General features: G+C 50.6%; 1 protein-coding gene across 2 annotated transcripts in view; it reads right to left on the reverse strand.

Moving 5' to 3' along the window:
• The window catches only part of GOLT1A (golgi transport 1A), a 20,015-nt gene extending 11,872 nt beyond the window's left edge, over window positions 1-8,143 (reverse strand). For both annotated transcript variants that reach the window (XM_006159199.3, XM_006159198.3), the window contains exon 1: window positions 8,025-8,143. In XM_006159199.3, the coding sequence (XP_006159261.1) occupies window positions 8,025-8,049 (25 nt within the window). In that variant the 5' untranslated portion in view covers window positions 8,050-8,143. The remainder of the gene's footprint in view (window positions 1-8,024) is intronic.
• Between the last annotated feature and the right edge of the window lie 6,939 nt (window positions 8,144-15,082).

Consider the following 15,082-nt stretch of genomic DNA (forward strand, 5'->3'; position numbering starts at 1 on the left):
CCCAGGAGAAACAAGCTTGACCACTATGCCACCATCAAGTTCCCCTGACCACCAAGTCTGCCATGAAGAAGCGAGAGGACAGCACACGCTTGTGTTCATTGTGGATGTCAAGGCCAACAAGCACCAGATCACACAGGCTGTGAAGAAGCTCTATGATATGGACATGGCCAAGGTCAACACTCTAATCAGGCCTGACGGAGAGAAGAAGGCGTATGTGCGACTGGTTCCGATTACGATGCTCTGGATGTTGCCGGCAAAACTGGGATCAACTCAAGTGGGTCCAGCTGGCTCATTCTAAATACACACTTTCTCACCATAAAACAAACAAACAAACACTGTTCTTTCTCCATGGAATGATTTTTCACTCATGTCAAAAATGTTGCTGGACTATTTTTTAAAAAAGTAATAATTTTATTTAGGGGACCAACAGGTGTTACGGTGGTTAAAGGCACTGGATTCCCACATGGCCGACCGTGGTTAGAGTCCTGGACCTGGCAGCTTGCTTTTTCACTTTCCCTTTCTCTCTCTGTCTCTCTCTGGTCAAAAATAAATAATAATAATAACAAATGGAATTAAATAAACAAATCTTCGTAAAAATTATTTTATTTAACTTTACTTATTTAATTTTGACCAGAGAGGGACAGAGTAGGGGAAGGGAGTGAGAAAGCAAGCTGTCAGGTCTGGGACTCAAACCGTGGCCTTCTGTGTGGGAGTCCAGTGTCCTTAACCACCACACCACCTGTTGGTCCCTATTACTGGACTTTTTAACTAACACCTTAGATTTGATCTTTATAATCACTAAGAAATTGCTATTATCATATTTTTACAGATAATTGTTAAAAGTGAGAAGGAAAGTTATTCTGATTGTTTAGAGACAGAACTGTAAGAACAAAAACAAAATGACTGAGACTACCTTTACTGACTAAGTTAATTACAACGGAAAGGAAATGAAACAACACAATCATCTTTTGGGTAATCCTTCATAATCTGCTATCATACAGACTTTAAGAGGATTAGAATAGATTCCAGTACAGAAATAAAGTCAAAGGTCTTCTTTAAAAGTATTAAAAATATACAGATGAACTCTATCATTCAAATTATAGACTGAAACCTTATTGGATTTCACTTTTGGCAGAAGGTAGATTTTGTTAGGACCCCAGGCAACATCATTTCTCTCAGTATATTACCCAGTCACCCAGAATCTTCTTCCTTTCTTTTTAAAAAAATAATTAGTTAATATTATTTATTTATTTATTTATTTTTTGGAGAGGTTTTTGCTATAGGGTGTGTGTGCTCGCCAGACAGAGAGAGACAGCGAGACAGAAAGCGAGAAATCACCCCCCAGGGGGTATGGCCATGCCGCAATCCCTTCTCCTCCATTCTCCTCTCGGGATTTTGGGCATGCACGCACACACGCCCGGCATTAGTTTAAGCTGCCGGGTCCGGGACTCGAACCACGGTTGACTACGTGGGAGTCCAGCGACATAGCCATTACGCTCACTGCTGGTCCCATTTATTATTATTATTTTAATTTGCTGTATGCCACACCACCAGGGAAAGACAGAGAGAGAGGGAAAGTGAGAAAGCAAGTCACCAGGTCCAGAATTTGAACTGCAGTTGGCCATGTGGGAGCCTAGTACCCTTAACCACCACACCACCTGCTGGCTCCCAGAATCTGCTTTCTACCAATGGTGATTCCTCCTATTTCGGACAAACTTTCGCCATCTATTTGGACTTCTTTTCTCCTTCTACCTCCCAGTAATACCTGCTGCATGGTCTTTCAGAAACCAGGCAGCTGGCAGAAGGCAACCCTCATGCGCCGTTATGAAGGCTGTGTTTTGTCTCTCCATATTGCATGCTGTTTCCCTCCTCCTCAGGGACAGGAAGCTGAGGATCTAGAAGAACATCTTCCTTAACTGTCCCAATAATCTTGTGAAGAGCAGGATATTGTGGAGGAAAGTTTGACCATATTTCTTTAATCTGAATTGTGAAGATGCTTTCTATTTATATGGTTGCTATAAGAATACCTGTTATTAGCTTTCCCCTGCCATAGATATATCCGTTATTGGCGCCAGCAGGTGGCGTGGTGGTTAAGCCACTGGCCTCCTATATGGCCAACTGTGGTTTGAGTCTTGGACCCAGCCACTTGCTTTGTCACTCTTTCTCTCTCTATCTCTGGTCAAACTAAATAATAATAATAAATAAAATATATATATATATATATGTCATTGATTCCAGTTCTGACTATACACCCTTCCCTTAATAGATATTTTCATGCGGAAACATGATGTGACCATTTTATTGGGTTTTCATTTTGTTTTGTTAAAATATCCATATGTCCATCCTGTACACACTGAAGATCAGCCTCATACTCATTTTGTAGAAACATCTTTAGATTCTCAAATTCACACTTTAGGCCTTCTCAGCAATTCGCTGGCTTGCATAACTATCACTCTTCCAACTTGTCCCGCACTCTTCTACAAGGACTGGTGCAGTTCCAGAATTTTCTTGTGCTGGAGGCCGCTTAGGGATTCCAGCATTCAGTGGCACACAAACCTCACAGCAAAATGGAAGAAACTGTTTCTCACACACACGCTTCAGACCTTCCTCCACCCCCTCACTTCTGCAGCAGTTAGCGATTTCAGTCGTTACCCGGCTTAGGGCTGCTCCTGAAGTTCTTGTTGGAGCAGCAACCATGGCAGAGAGAGGAAGGGGAGACGTGCCATGTAGATTCTCCCTGGAGAGACAGCAGCGCTGCAGCGCGCCCCCTGCTGGAAGCGGCCAGAAAACAGCCAGAGGCTTAGGTAGCTCTTCTTGGAGGCCTGACTCTCCAGGGCGCCACCTAGTGGGAAGCGGGGACCTCCAGGCCTCAGAGACTGACCAGCTTCAGGTCTTCCTGAGGAGGCACGTACCTGGCTGTGCTGAGGCCCGGTTTAGCCCCTGGCCTTGCAGCTGCCAAGAGGAGACTGCACTCTGTGGAGGATTCAGGTTGCCCCCGCTTCACAGCGCTCATTAATGGAGCTAGGTGCAGTGTCCTTCTTGTTTCAGAAAACACCCACAGCTCCAAAAAGCAAAAAAAAAAAAGCAACGTCTCATGGAGCAGGTAGATGGGTCCCTTTGGCATCGGACTGCGCAAGGAGTTCCAGGACCTCATTTGTTCTTTTTGCTTTTTTTTTTAAAAAATTGAACATTTTCTTTTCTTTAAGCTATCACAAGTGTACAGAAAAGAAACAAGAACAGTACAATGAAGCCTTTTCCTGAACTATTTATGAGTAGTTACTGGGGAGGGACCGTGGGTAGTGTGGTGGTTGGCGTGCGGACTCTCACATGACCGACTGCAGTTTGAGTCCCTGACCTGGCAGCTTGAAACTCACTGGGTGTGTTTGTGTGTGCCCAAAATCCCAAGAGGAGAATGCAGGAGAAGGGATGCAGCATGGCCATTCTCCCTGGGGCATCATTAATCTCTTTCTCTCTCTGTGTGTCTCAGGTGCACATACATGGTCTATAGCAAAAAGCTCTCTCTCTAAAAAAAAAAAAAGAGTATTACTGGGGCCAGCAGGTGGCATGGGTTAAAACCCAGCTGGACCCCACATGGCCAACTGCACGGTTCCAGCCCTGGACCCTGCTGCCTGGAAAACACGCCTGGTGTGTGTGTGCTCCTAAAATCCAAGAGAAGAATGGAGGAGAAGGGATGTGGTGTGGCTATTTCCATGGGGCGGGGTCGGTGCTTTCTTACTTCCTCTGTCTCTTTCTGGTGAGCCCACGTACCCTGTATTGTCTGGTGATTTTCAGGCCACTGGGTCCAGGACTCGAATTGTACAGTCGGTCATGTGAAATCCCGTTGCCTTACGGTCCGTGCCACCTGCTGGCTCAACTCCTTTAATTTTCATGAACTACCTATGGAGTAGGTGCTGCTATCAGCTCCACTTCACAGACTGAGATACTGAGAGGTTAAGTCACTTGCCCAGGGGTACACAGCCAACAGCTGTCGGAACCAGGGTTGACTCTGTCCTCTGGTCCTTCAAGGTGCCCTGAACCGATCCAGTCCCATTCGCTTTCATAGCAGCTGCTCTGGCTTTGGCCATTCATGACGCCCATGTTACCAAACCCATCGGACAGGGGTCTGTCCTCACGTGCCAGCGGACGACCTTGCTCTGGTTGAAGCCCTTTGTCCTGTCCTGACCTCTAAGCACTCTTTTCTAGTCTCCTTTGTTTTTCTTCCTCTTGGGATTTGAATTTGCTCAGGGCTTGGGCCTGAACTCGCTTCTCTTTGCATTCTATTTTCACACATATGCCCATGCCTTTAAATATCACGTGTGTGCTGAGGCGTCGATATTTATCATTCCAGCCCATGTCTCTCTGTGCTTCCAAACTCCTAGCCAGATGTTTTCTGCTTGTCCAGCTCCCCCTCCAGTCTCTGTCCCTCTTGCCAGTGTCTGTGCCACCCACTGGTCCCCCAACGCATACCCTCCTTCGGGTCTCAACTCAAGCGCCAGTTCCTCGGGGCTGACCTAATCTGGCTCCCGCCTTCCTCTCACTGGACGGAGCACGGTCTTCTCAGGACTCCTCGCGTCTGCTAAGCGTGTGTTTGTTGGCGGGCTGGTTGGCTCAATAAAAGGTCAGCATGCCCCTGGGCTCAGGCCTGAGCCTTCTTCTCTGCTTTGATTCCTAGGTCAGGAGTTCTTAACCAGAGCGAGGGGCGGGAGAGTGGGGGCGGTGTTGCTCCCAGGCTGCACTGCGGAAAGTTTGGAGATAGTGCTGGTGTTTACGAGTGGGCGTGGGGAGGTCTGCTGGCATCACGTGCACAGAGACCAAGGGTGCTGCTACACCCTCTAGAGCTCGACAGCCCCACGACAAAGAATCATCCTGCCCCAAAGTGTCAGCAGTGTGGCCAGGAGGTTTAGTGGTGACACAGCTGGACCACATGGGAAAGGTCCTGGGCTCACGCCCTGGGCCTTCCCGAGCACCCGAGCACACGTGCCTGTGAGCGGGGATGGTACGGGGTGGGGCTCACAGCGTGAGGGCCCTATCGGGAGCGCCTCTTTGATAAATACATAGAAATAAATAAACAAACATTTTTAGAAAAGGACAGATGAGAGAAAAAAATGTTAGTTGTGGGAGGCTGTGGAAGCGTGCCCTAGTGACGTCACAGACTTGCAGCTGGTACCATCCACGTGCTGGGACTCCCAGATCTCTCTCCGACCAGGGTGCAGCCCCACAGCCCGGCCTACCTGCCTGGGGTCTTCCGGGTATCCCACTGCACAACCAACTCAACACGTCCGAGACCCAACCGCTGCTTACCCTCCTCTCCCTCAGCCCTTCTAACTGGCCAAGCTAGAGCTATTGGTACATTTGTATTCTTTTTCAATAATTACCTTATTTATTTATTTTTTTTCTCAGAGGTTTTTCCTATAGGATGTGTGTGCTCACCGTAGAGACAGAAAGAGATAGAGAGACACAAAGTGAGAAATCACCTCCCCCACCCCAAGGGGATGGCCACACTGCAATCCCTTCTCCTCCATTCTCCTCTCCAGATCTCCAGATGGACATGCATGCACACACACCCAGTGTGAGTTTGAACCCACCAGGTCTGAGACTTGAACTATGGTCAACTATGTGGGAGTCAGCAATGTAACCATTATGCCATCTGCTGGTCTTCTCCCCCCTTTTTAAGAGAGATAGGGTGTGCACGCTCTCTGGAGAATGAAAGAAAATGAGAAATCACGCCCAGGGGGATGGCCCCACTGCAATCCCTTCTCCTTCAGTCTCCTTGGGATCTTGGGCACGCACACATACATACCCAGTGTGAGTTTTAAGCTACCGGGCCCAGGACTCAAGCCATGATCAACTGTGTGGGAGTCCAGCAACATAACCATTATGCCATCTGCTGGTCCCCCTTTTCCTTCTTTAATGTTGTCAGAGGGCATGTATGTGTGCATGGTGGGGGGGGGGCAGACAGAGAGAATACTCCACCGAAGCATGGTCTCACTGCAACCCGTTTTCCTCCATTTCTCCTTCCCATCAGGATTTGGAGCATGTGCGTGCACACACACGAATGCGTCTTTCAAGCCACCAAGGCTGGGATTTGAACTGTGGTCGGCCATGTGGGATCTGACTGCTGTGCAAAGCATTTAACCGCCACACTGTGAGGCTGGCTCTAGAGCATTCTTGACTCTTCTTTCTTTCATATCCCGTGTCCAGTCCATCAGCAGATCCTTCTAGCAATTTCCTCAAAACAGATCCATCATGGACTGCTCCCCCTACCTCCCTGCTAACCAGAGTTCTCCACCATCTCTTGGCCCAGAACTGGTCTCCCTGTGGCTGCCCTCACCCCTCTGCATTCTGTTCTCAACCGAGCATCCAGAGCGACCTTTAAAAAAACTAAAGGTCACTCTTTACGTCATCGTTGCTGACCTAAGGAGCAAGTCACATCGCTCCTCTGCATAAAACTCTCTCGTGGTTCCCACCGTGCGTAGATAAAGCCGAAGTCCTTCCATGGCCTGACATCTCTCCATGGCCTGGCCCCTCGGTGGCCTCCCTGACCTAAACTACTGCCTCCCCATCCCTCGCTTGGCTCTAGCCACAGCAGCCCCCTTGTTCTTCAGACACCACATACGCTCATGCTTCAGGGCCTTTGCACTGGTGCCCTCGCTTCCTGGAACATTTTCTCCTCCAATTAGCTGCAAATCATTGCTTCCTCAGTCCTAGGTCTCTATAAAGAACAGTTATTAGGGAAGCAAACCTTTTTTTTAATATAGATTTTTGTTATGGGACACATGTGCTCACCAGAGAGAGAGAGAGAGAGAGAGAGAGAGATCACCCCCCAGGGGGGATGACCATGCCGCAATCCTTTCTCCTCTATTCTCCTCTTGGGATTTTGGGCACACACAGGCACCTGGTGTGATTTTCAAGCCGTTGGATCTGGGACTTGAACCACCATTAACCATGTGGGAGTCCAGCACCTCAACCACTACACCACCTGCTGGCCCCGGGAAGCCTTCCTTGAGTTCTCCGCATGAAATAGTCCAACCTAGTTCAGCTTCCCAGCTCCGTACCCCGTTCTCTTGTCCGGAGGACTTACTGCCATCCGACCTCCGTGTTCACGTCTTTTTCTGTTACTCCCATCTCCCCTCTAGAATGTAAGCAGGGACTGTGTCTCTCTCTCACCACTGGACACCTTACGCCTCGTACAGCGATGTCCGCGTTGGACTGGGAGGCTGGGCTATGGAAGACCATACCCTGGGGTTGGGCTTGGGGTAGGGCTGGGTACTTCAGAGGCACAGCCCACCTAGTCTACCCCCTAACTGTGGAGATGTGGGGCATCTTCCCCCTCCCTGGGTTTGAAAAGAGGTGGGGGCAGGGAAAACACCTCCTAACATCCTTTTCCTAGTCACAGAGCTGCGGTTCTCAACACGGTCCGAGAACCAGCACACAGCAGAGACAAATTTGTTCAGTGACGAATGAAGGAATCTTCACAGCTGTTCACATACAACAACCCTGCTCAGAGCTCTAAGTAACTCACCTGGCTCTCCCCTAACTCCCTGACCTGTGGACTACCTGACTACATTCTCCTCTAAAACAAGGGCGAGGATGTTGAGGACTGAGGATGCAGGGGTTGGATGAGAAGGGACCCCGGCCACAGGAGGCCTTGCGGGGTTGTGAGGACAGGGCTGGAGTGGGCAGAGGCCTCCTGGGCCCACCGTTGTAGCATCCCAGTTCTAAGAGCCCTGTATGGGAGAGGGGTTGGCTACACTGAGGGACTTGCCAGTGGCCCCAGACCAAGCCTCGGGTTACTTGGGTCCTGAGCAAACCCCCACGCACTGGAAGGCAGGGCAGCCACATCCCGCCCTGGCCCTGTGGCCTGAGGTATGCCAACACGGCAGCTCCCAGTCCCTGGCTCCAGAGGTCACGGTTGTAGGCTCCTCAGAGAAGGGCTGCCCAGCTGGGAGGGGCACATCTCGGCCCCACCCTAGCCTGGGTACCCACTCCAGCCTAGCCCCTTCCGCACCAGCCCCTCCACTCACTCTGCCATTCGGTGATGGAGATCATGCCGCAGTCTGCCTGGGGGGACTTCCGGCTGGAAGCTGGCAGGCGGTGAGCCACCGAGGAGGACCGAGCTGTGCATGCTCACGCGGAGCTGACCCTTGGCAGGTTGTGAAACAAGTGCTGTAAATCGTTAACTCACCCCACCCTGCAACGGCTCACACAGACGGCCGCTTAAAGTCGCAGGCTCTCCGGCCTTCCCCGAGGCACTGCCCTCCACACGCTGCGCCCTCCTGGCCCTTTCTGTATCCCTTCCCCTTCCCTGAGGCTCCTTCTCACTGCAAAACCTGGACCGTAAATAGGAGAACTGGGATCTGTGAGGGGCCAGATTCCTTGCTTGGTTTGATGGAAAATGTGGGGAGAGCTGGGATCTGTACATCTCTTTGGAAATGTACTAAATTCATCTTCAAAGTCTTTTCTTCTGTTTTTTTCTTTTTAATATGCTACAGGGTGCTTGCACTTACCAGAGAGAGAAAGAGAAATCGCCCCCAGGGGGATGGCCATGCCACAATCCTTTCTCCTCCATTTTTCTCGCGGAGCTGACCCTTGGCAGGTTGTGAAACAAGTGCTGTAAATCGTTAACTCACCCCACCCTGCAACGGCTCACACAGACGGCCGCTTAAAGTCGCAGGCTCTCCGGCCTTCCCCGAGGCACTGCCCTCCACACGCTGCGCCCTCCTGGCCCTTTCTGTATCCCTTCCCCTTCCCTGAGGCTCCTTCTCACTGCAAAACCTGGACCGTAAATAGGAGAACTGGGATCTGTGAGGGGCCAGATTCCTTGCTTGGTTTGATGGAAAATGTGGGGAGAGCTGGGATCTGTACATCTCTTTGGAAATGTACTAAATTCATCTTCAAAGTCTTTTCTTCTGTTTTTTTCTTTTTAATATGCTACAGGGTGCTTGCACTTACCAGAGAGAGAAAGAGAAATCGCCCCCAGGGGGATGGCCATGCCACAATCCTTTCTCCTCCATTTTTCTCTCAGGATTTTGGGCACGCACACACACAAGCTTGGCACGTTTCTCCAGCTGCGGGGTCCGAGACTAGGCTGTGTAGTTGGCCATGCAGGATCCATCCCCTTATCCACCTGGCCACTAGCTCTGCAGCCAGCCTATTTTGACTTTGTGTTAGTACACACCCTGGACACTAGGGAGCGATGAGCAACTGCGTTAAACCTGTTGCTGCCCCAAGGAGCAAGCCCGATGGGGTTACACCAGGGGTAAGGGCACCATCCGAGAGCTCGGGCCTCCTTCCTTCGGCCATGTCCAGTGTTGGACTGGGAGTCTGAGCTGTTGAAGATCACACCCTGGACTGGGGCTTAGGATAGGGCTGATAGTTCAGGAGCACAGCCCGCCTCGTCGACCCACTAATGTGGAGATATGGGGTGATTTTTCCTCCCCTGTGGGTCTAAAAGAGGGGGTACTGAGACCTCCTAACATCCTTCCTCCGGTGGCAGAGCAGCGGTTCTCAATGCTTAGAGCCTCAGTTCTTTTTAATGTCCCCTCTATCCAGAAATGAAGTTCATCAATCTGCATGTGTCACTTTAAAAACAGTGCCAAGAGCCTGACCCCTGCCGCAGAGGGCTGAGGCCGGAGGACTGCGAATTCCAGGCCATCCTGGGCAACATTGGGAGACCCTGTCTCTTAAAAATACTAAAAACAAACTCAAATAAAGCTGACCATAATAAAAAAGGAAAAAATAATAATTGACGATAAAACACAGTCTTGGACCCAGCCACAGAGGCACAGGTGGGAGAGCTCTGCTGTGTGACTGCTGGGGCCGCAGGTCTGGTGCCCGCTCAGCCTAAACGGGCTGGGTGTGGTGACACGCTCTGGGGGCCCTCGCTAACTGCCAGGCTGGAGCAGGAGAATCACAGCGGGGTGAGATGCTCTCACAAATGCCTCTCTCTTGGGGCCAACAGTTGGGTAGTGGTTGAGGTGCTGGACTCCCACATGGCCGATCATGGTTCGAGACCTGGTTGCTTGAAACTTATGCTGGACGTGTGTGCATGTATGTCCAAAACCCCAAGAGGAGAATGGAGGAGAAGGGATTGCGGTGTGGCCAACCTCCAGGGGAGTGATTTTTCGTTTTCTGTCTCTCTCTGTCTCTTCGGTGAGTGCACACACCCTATAGCAAAAAATCTCTGGGGGAAAAAAAAAGAAAAATCATCTATGTCATTAAAAAACCAAAAAGCCCACGATGTTTCCTAATACATAAATGCTCAGGCAGGAATTACCTGGCTGTAAATGAAACAGGTGGGTTGCTTGTACCTATGCATAATAATTAAATCCTACTTCGAGAGAAATAGGAGACCGGACCATTCTATGTGAAAACAAAAACACACAGACAAGAAAACGAAAGAGTAGCAGGGTGTGAGCACGAGAATAAAAACCAGTGTCAGGGCTGGTACGTGGTGTGGTGATTAAGGTGCTGGACTCCCATATGGCCGACTGAGGTTTGAGTCCCGGACCTGGCGGCTTACTTTCTCTCTCTCTCTCTGGTCAAATTGAAGCATAATAATAATAAGATAAAATAAAATAAATAATTCTTAAAAACAACCACAGTGTTATACACAAGAGACCAGAGGTGCTTGTGTATAATGAGGAGGAAAGTCTTGCACCTGAAGCAGGGACGGCAGAAGGCGAGGTGGAGAGGACAGAGACACCGAGTTCGACGTGTGCACAGAGGAGCTGGATCGTCCTAAGGCATTGCGCCGTGGCCTGGGTCGGGATGGACAGGGCAGACGTGGAGATCTGTGTCTTGAAATGCCATCACGTGGAAAGGTTCAGCCCCAACTCCAGGACCTTAAAAGGGCTTGAAGATCATGTACTTCCAATGGGCAGTGAGAGAAGAGGGTCAACAGAGAAGCTAAAGCGCGCCGAAAGCAGTCTAGAGCAACGGCAGGAGGAGCCCCGCGATAGTGTCAGAGAGAGAGGGACGACAGACGCTCCCCCAGAGGTCTCTGCACGTGTAACAGTGTTCATCCTCAGTTTTGTGGAGGCTGTAAAAAAAAAATTTTTTTAAAGGGTGGTGTGTGTCAGGAATGTCAGAACAGCTGCCGGTGCTGCTGGCTCCAAGTTCCTCCCGTGGCTGCGGGCAGGAGGTCGGCAAAGGCCTGAGTAGGGCTAGGCTCTCCCAAGATGGCTCCTCTGTGAGGCTCTGGGCCGGAGACCTCATTTCCTCACCCTGTGGCTCTCTCTGTAGGCTGCTGGGTGGTTCTTTTCTTTTCTTTTCTTTCTTTCTTTTTTTTTTTCCTAGAGAGATTTTTACTATAGGGCATGTGTGCTTGCTCATCAGACAGAGAGAGAGACAGAGACAGTGTGAGAAACCACCCCCAGGGGGGATGGCCACACTGCAATCCCCTCTCCTCCGTTCTTCTCTCAGGATCTTGGGCACACACGCACACATGCCTGGCGTGAGTTTAAGCCACTGGGTCCGGGACTCGAGTCAAGGGCAACTACGTGGGAATCCAGCAACATAGCCATTACGCCAACTGCTGGTCCCTATTAATTTATCTTTAATTTGATCACAGATTGATGGAGTAAGAAAGAGAGAGAGAGGGAAAGTGAGAAAGCAAGCCACCAGGTCTGGAACTCGAACCATGTTGGTTATGTGGGAATCCAGTGCCTTTAATCACCATGCCACTTGTCAGCCCCTTAAAGAAAGATTTTAAAAAACTAAAAGCTTAAAAAAAAAACTTTTTAAAGAGTTTATTTATTGTTAGTATTATTAGTTTATAAATTGCTATAGGGCACAAGTGCTTACTAGAGACGGAGAAAGTGAGAAAGCAAGTCACCAGGTCTGGGACTTGAACTACAGTCAGCCATGTGGGTGTCTAGCACCCTTCACCACACCACCTGCTGGGCCCTATAAAAACTTTTTATTATTAAGAATTAGAGTGTGACTAACTTATCCCGGTGGTAGGTGTGGTCTAATCTCACAGTAAAAGGTGTGCAGGGAATGGACCATTCTTTGTTTCCAAACTCTGTCTTGTGTGTGCCCTGCAGTTTTGCTCCCTTTCATTGAGACAACTTTTTACCTGCAAATTTTCAAAATGCCCTCTAGGGGGAGGTATCATCCTCATTAAACCACTAGGTAGGTGCGGCTCGCGGGCTGTAGAGTCCACGTGCCCTGGGCTTCATCCTAGCTCAGGGAGAACTTGGATATTTTCTTTACCCTCTCTGCATTTCAGTGTCTTGGATAATAGTTCCTATCACCCAGAGCTATGGCGAGGCCTAGCGAGTAAGCGCAGATGAGGACATGAAACTGGATTCTGGGCACATGGTAAGCACTTCACGAGCCTTAATTATCACTGTTACTACGGGACAGTTACAACAATTACTATTGTTAGTTACTTTTGAGGATTTTGCCAGAGGATGTGTGCACTCACCAGACAGAGACAGAGAAAGTGAGAAATCACCCCCACCTCCAGGGGGGACTGGCCACACCACAATTCCTTCTCCTACATTCTCCTCTTGGGATTTTGGGCATATATACACACATGCACTCAGTATGATTCTCAAGTTGCCAGGTCCGGGACTCAAACCAGTCAGCTATGTGGGATCTTGCACCTTAACCACCATGCCACCTGCTAGTCCCTGCCTGTTGTTATGATTACTAAATACTACTAACAGGCTAGGACTATGCTGTTACATGGAGGCTTCTGCTCTCATCTCAAATTATGGTACTAAATATCCCTCAGGTATAGAAAATAGCGGCTAAGACCATCTCTCCTCCGCCCCCAGCCTCAGAACCCACTAGGATCCACTCTCTTAGAACTGGGCCTTCTGGCCTGTGTCTCCAGGTGCTAGAGCTGAGCCTCCTTTCTGGAGAGGGGCCCCTTCACAGCACAGCCCCACAAGTGTCTGTGGGCCCTGGAAGGCCAGGCTGCTGTCAGCCCACAGCGGTCTTACTGCCTGGCCACCTGGGGAGGGGAAGACATGGTGCGGTTACTCCTGAGATTGGGGGTTCAAACTAGGCCAGAGTAGGACACCTTGAGGGCTAAACAGCAGGGGCCCTGGCAATGTCTTCACCAAAGGCTGGGCAGCCAGTGAAGGAGGGGACGTTGGAGAACTCCCTGTTCCCTCAGTGTCTTGTCCGGATTGTCATGTAGCTAGCACGGAGCAGAGCTGGGAGGGGAGCGCCACCCTCTCACATCGGTCTGAGCAATGCGGTGGGGGTGAGCCTGGATCCTTGCTGGAGTTTGGGAGGCGGGGCTGGGTGTGTGCGGTGTGGCCCTAGGTCCCTGGCGGCTGCGGGTTTGAAGTGTGGCCGTCTGCCTGGCCACGTAGCGCCTGCCTCTCTCTGGTAACAGACTTGACCCGCAGCTACTGAGCTACTGAGCACCGCCAAGACGTTCTGCCGGTGGCTTTTCCATTTGCATTTCCTGACTATGGGTCCCTTTTATGGATACCCCCACCTGGCTTCACCACAGGGTTGATCTGAGCCAGGAGGTAGAGCAGACAGGGCTTGGCTGGCATCACTGCAGCCCTGTCTATGGCTCTAGATGGTGTCTGTTCCTGCCTCCCACCACCCCCCAGCCCCTGCCACTGGCTCTGGCCCGTAGGGGGAGGCTCAGAGCCTTAAGGTGATGAGTTCTCCCGTCTCCAGTATACTCCCCACCCCAACGGTGCCTGCAGCTCTCCTGGGGAAGTTCCGAAAGTTGAAAATCACTTTATTCCATGTATATCTGAAATGAGCACCACTCCAGCCGCCCTTCAGGGGTGGGAACAAGTGCCCAGAATTCAGCACCCACCTTTAAAGTCAAAGAAATACAAAATCAGGGATTCGAGGGAGCTTACCTTCTCACCTCCCATTCTCAGTTTTTCTCTTTTTCTTGACCCATGCCTCCCTCGGACACCTCGCAGAAGCCCAGCTGAGGCCTCCTGCTATTCCCGGCTCACCTTTTCACTCCACTCCCCACGCCCACGGAACTAACAGGCTCCTTGGCTCTGACTCCTCAGTGAGCCCTTCACACTAAATGTCAATAACTGATAACGGCTCTGTAGCTGCCAAGAGAAATCAACCAAGGCATTGAGGCTGGATGAGAACCGGGATGGCTTTTCTGGCGCCTCCCGTACCGAATCATCCAGCTCCTGGTACCCTGCGCCAGCAGTACCGGGCACTGTATAGTGATTGCAAAAGTCTGAGCGTTTCCTTTTATTTTTGGAGAGGTTTTCGCTATAGGGTGCGTGCGCTCGCCAGACAGACAGAGACAGAGAGATAGAAAGCGAGAAATCACCCCCCAGGGGGGATGGCCATGCCGCAATCCATTCTCCTCTCGGGATCTTGGGCACACACGCACATGCACCCGGCGTGAGTTTTAAGCCACCGGGTCCGGGATGCAAACCGTAGTCGACTACGTGGGAGTCCAGCAACATAGCCATTACGCTAATTGCTGGTCCCCATTTCTTCTGCATCCTACCCTGTCTCAGAGACAAGCCAAGAAGGGGCCAGGGCCTGAGGCATCTTTTACTCCTATTATACAGGACTAGGGACAAGCCCTGGCCCACGGTCACCTGGACTGACACTGCGACCCCAGTGTCCACAGCAGACCATTATCCGCAGCTTCGGTGAGGCAGTGTTTCCTCTGTGCACTCTGGGATCCCTGCCTGGGAGGGAATGGACGGTGGGGTACGTAATGCCATGTTCGTGGCCCCGCCCCACAGACCCCATCCCTCTCCTGCCCAGCCTGTAAATTGCCATGAACCCCACGGGCAACCACACACAGACTGGGAGACACACACTGCGTGTACAAACCATTACTTTTATTTTCTGTGTCATGTTTATACAAACTTGTAAGATACACAGAACTCGCCAGGATTCTTCAGTACCTAAATCTAGGAAGAACGCTGCCCGGGGTGGGGGACAATGTGCACCTGCATCAGGTGCCCCTGCTCCCCTGGGAGGGAGGCCTCGGCTAGAAAGATAACCAGGGGATGCTACACCTGCTGGTCCCCTGACAGAGATGCCCTCTGCTTATCTACCCTTAATTCTTCTTCTAAGGCCACTTAATACTAAATAAAGACACTGAGATCATAAA

Source organism: Tupaia chinensis, unplaced genomic scaffold, assembly GCF_000334495.1.
Source record: "Tupaia chinensis unplaced genomic scaffold, TupChi_1.0 Scaffold000627_1, whole genome shotgun sequence".
NCBI lineage: Eukaryota > Metazoa > Chordata > Mammalia > Scandentia > Tupaiidae > Tupaia > Tupaia belangeri.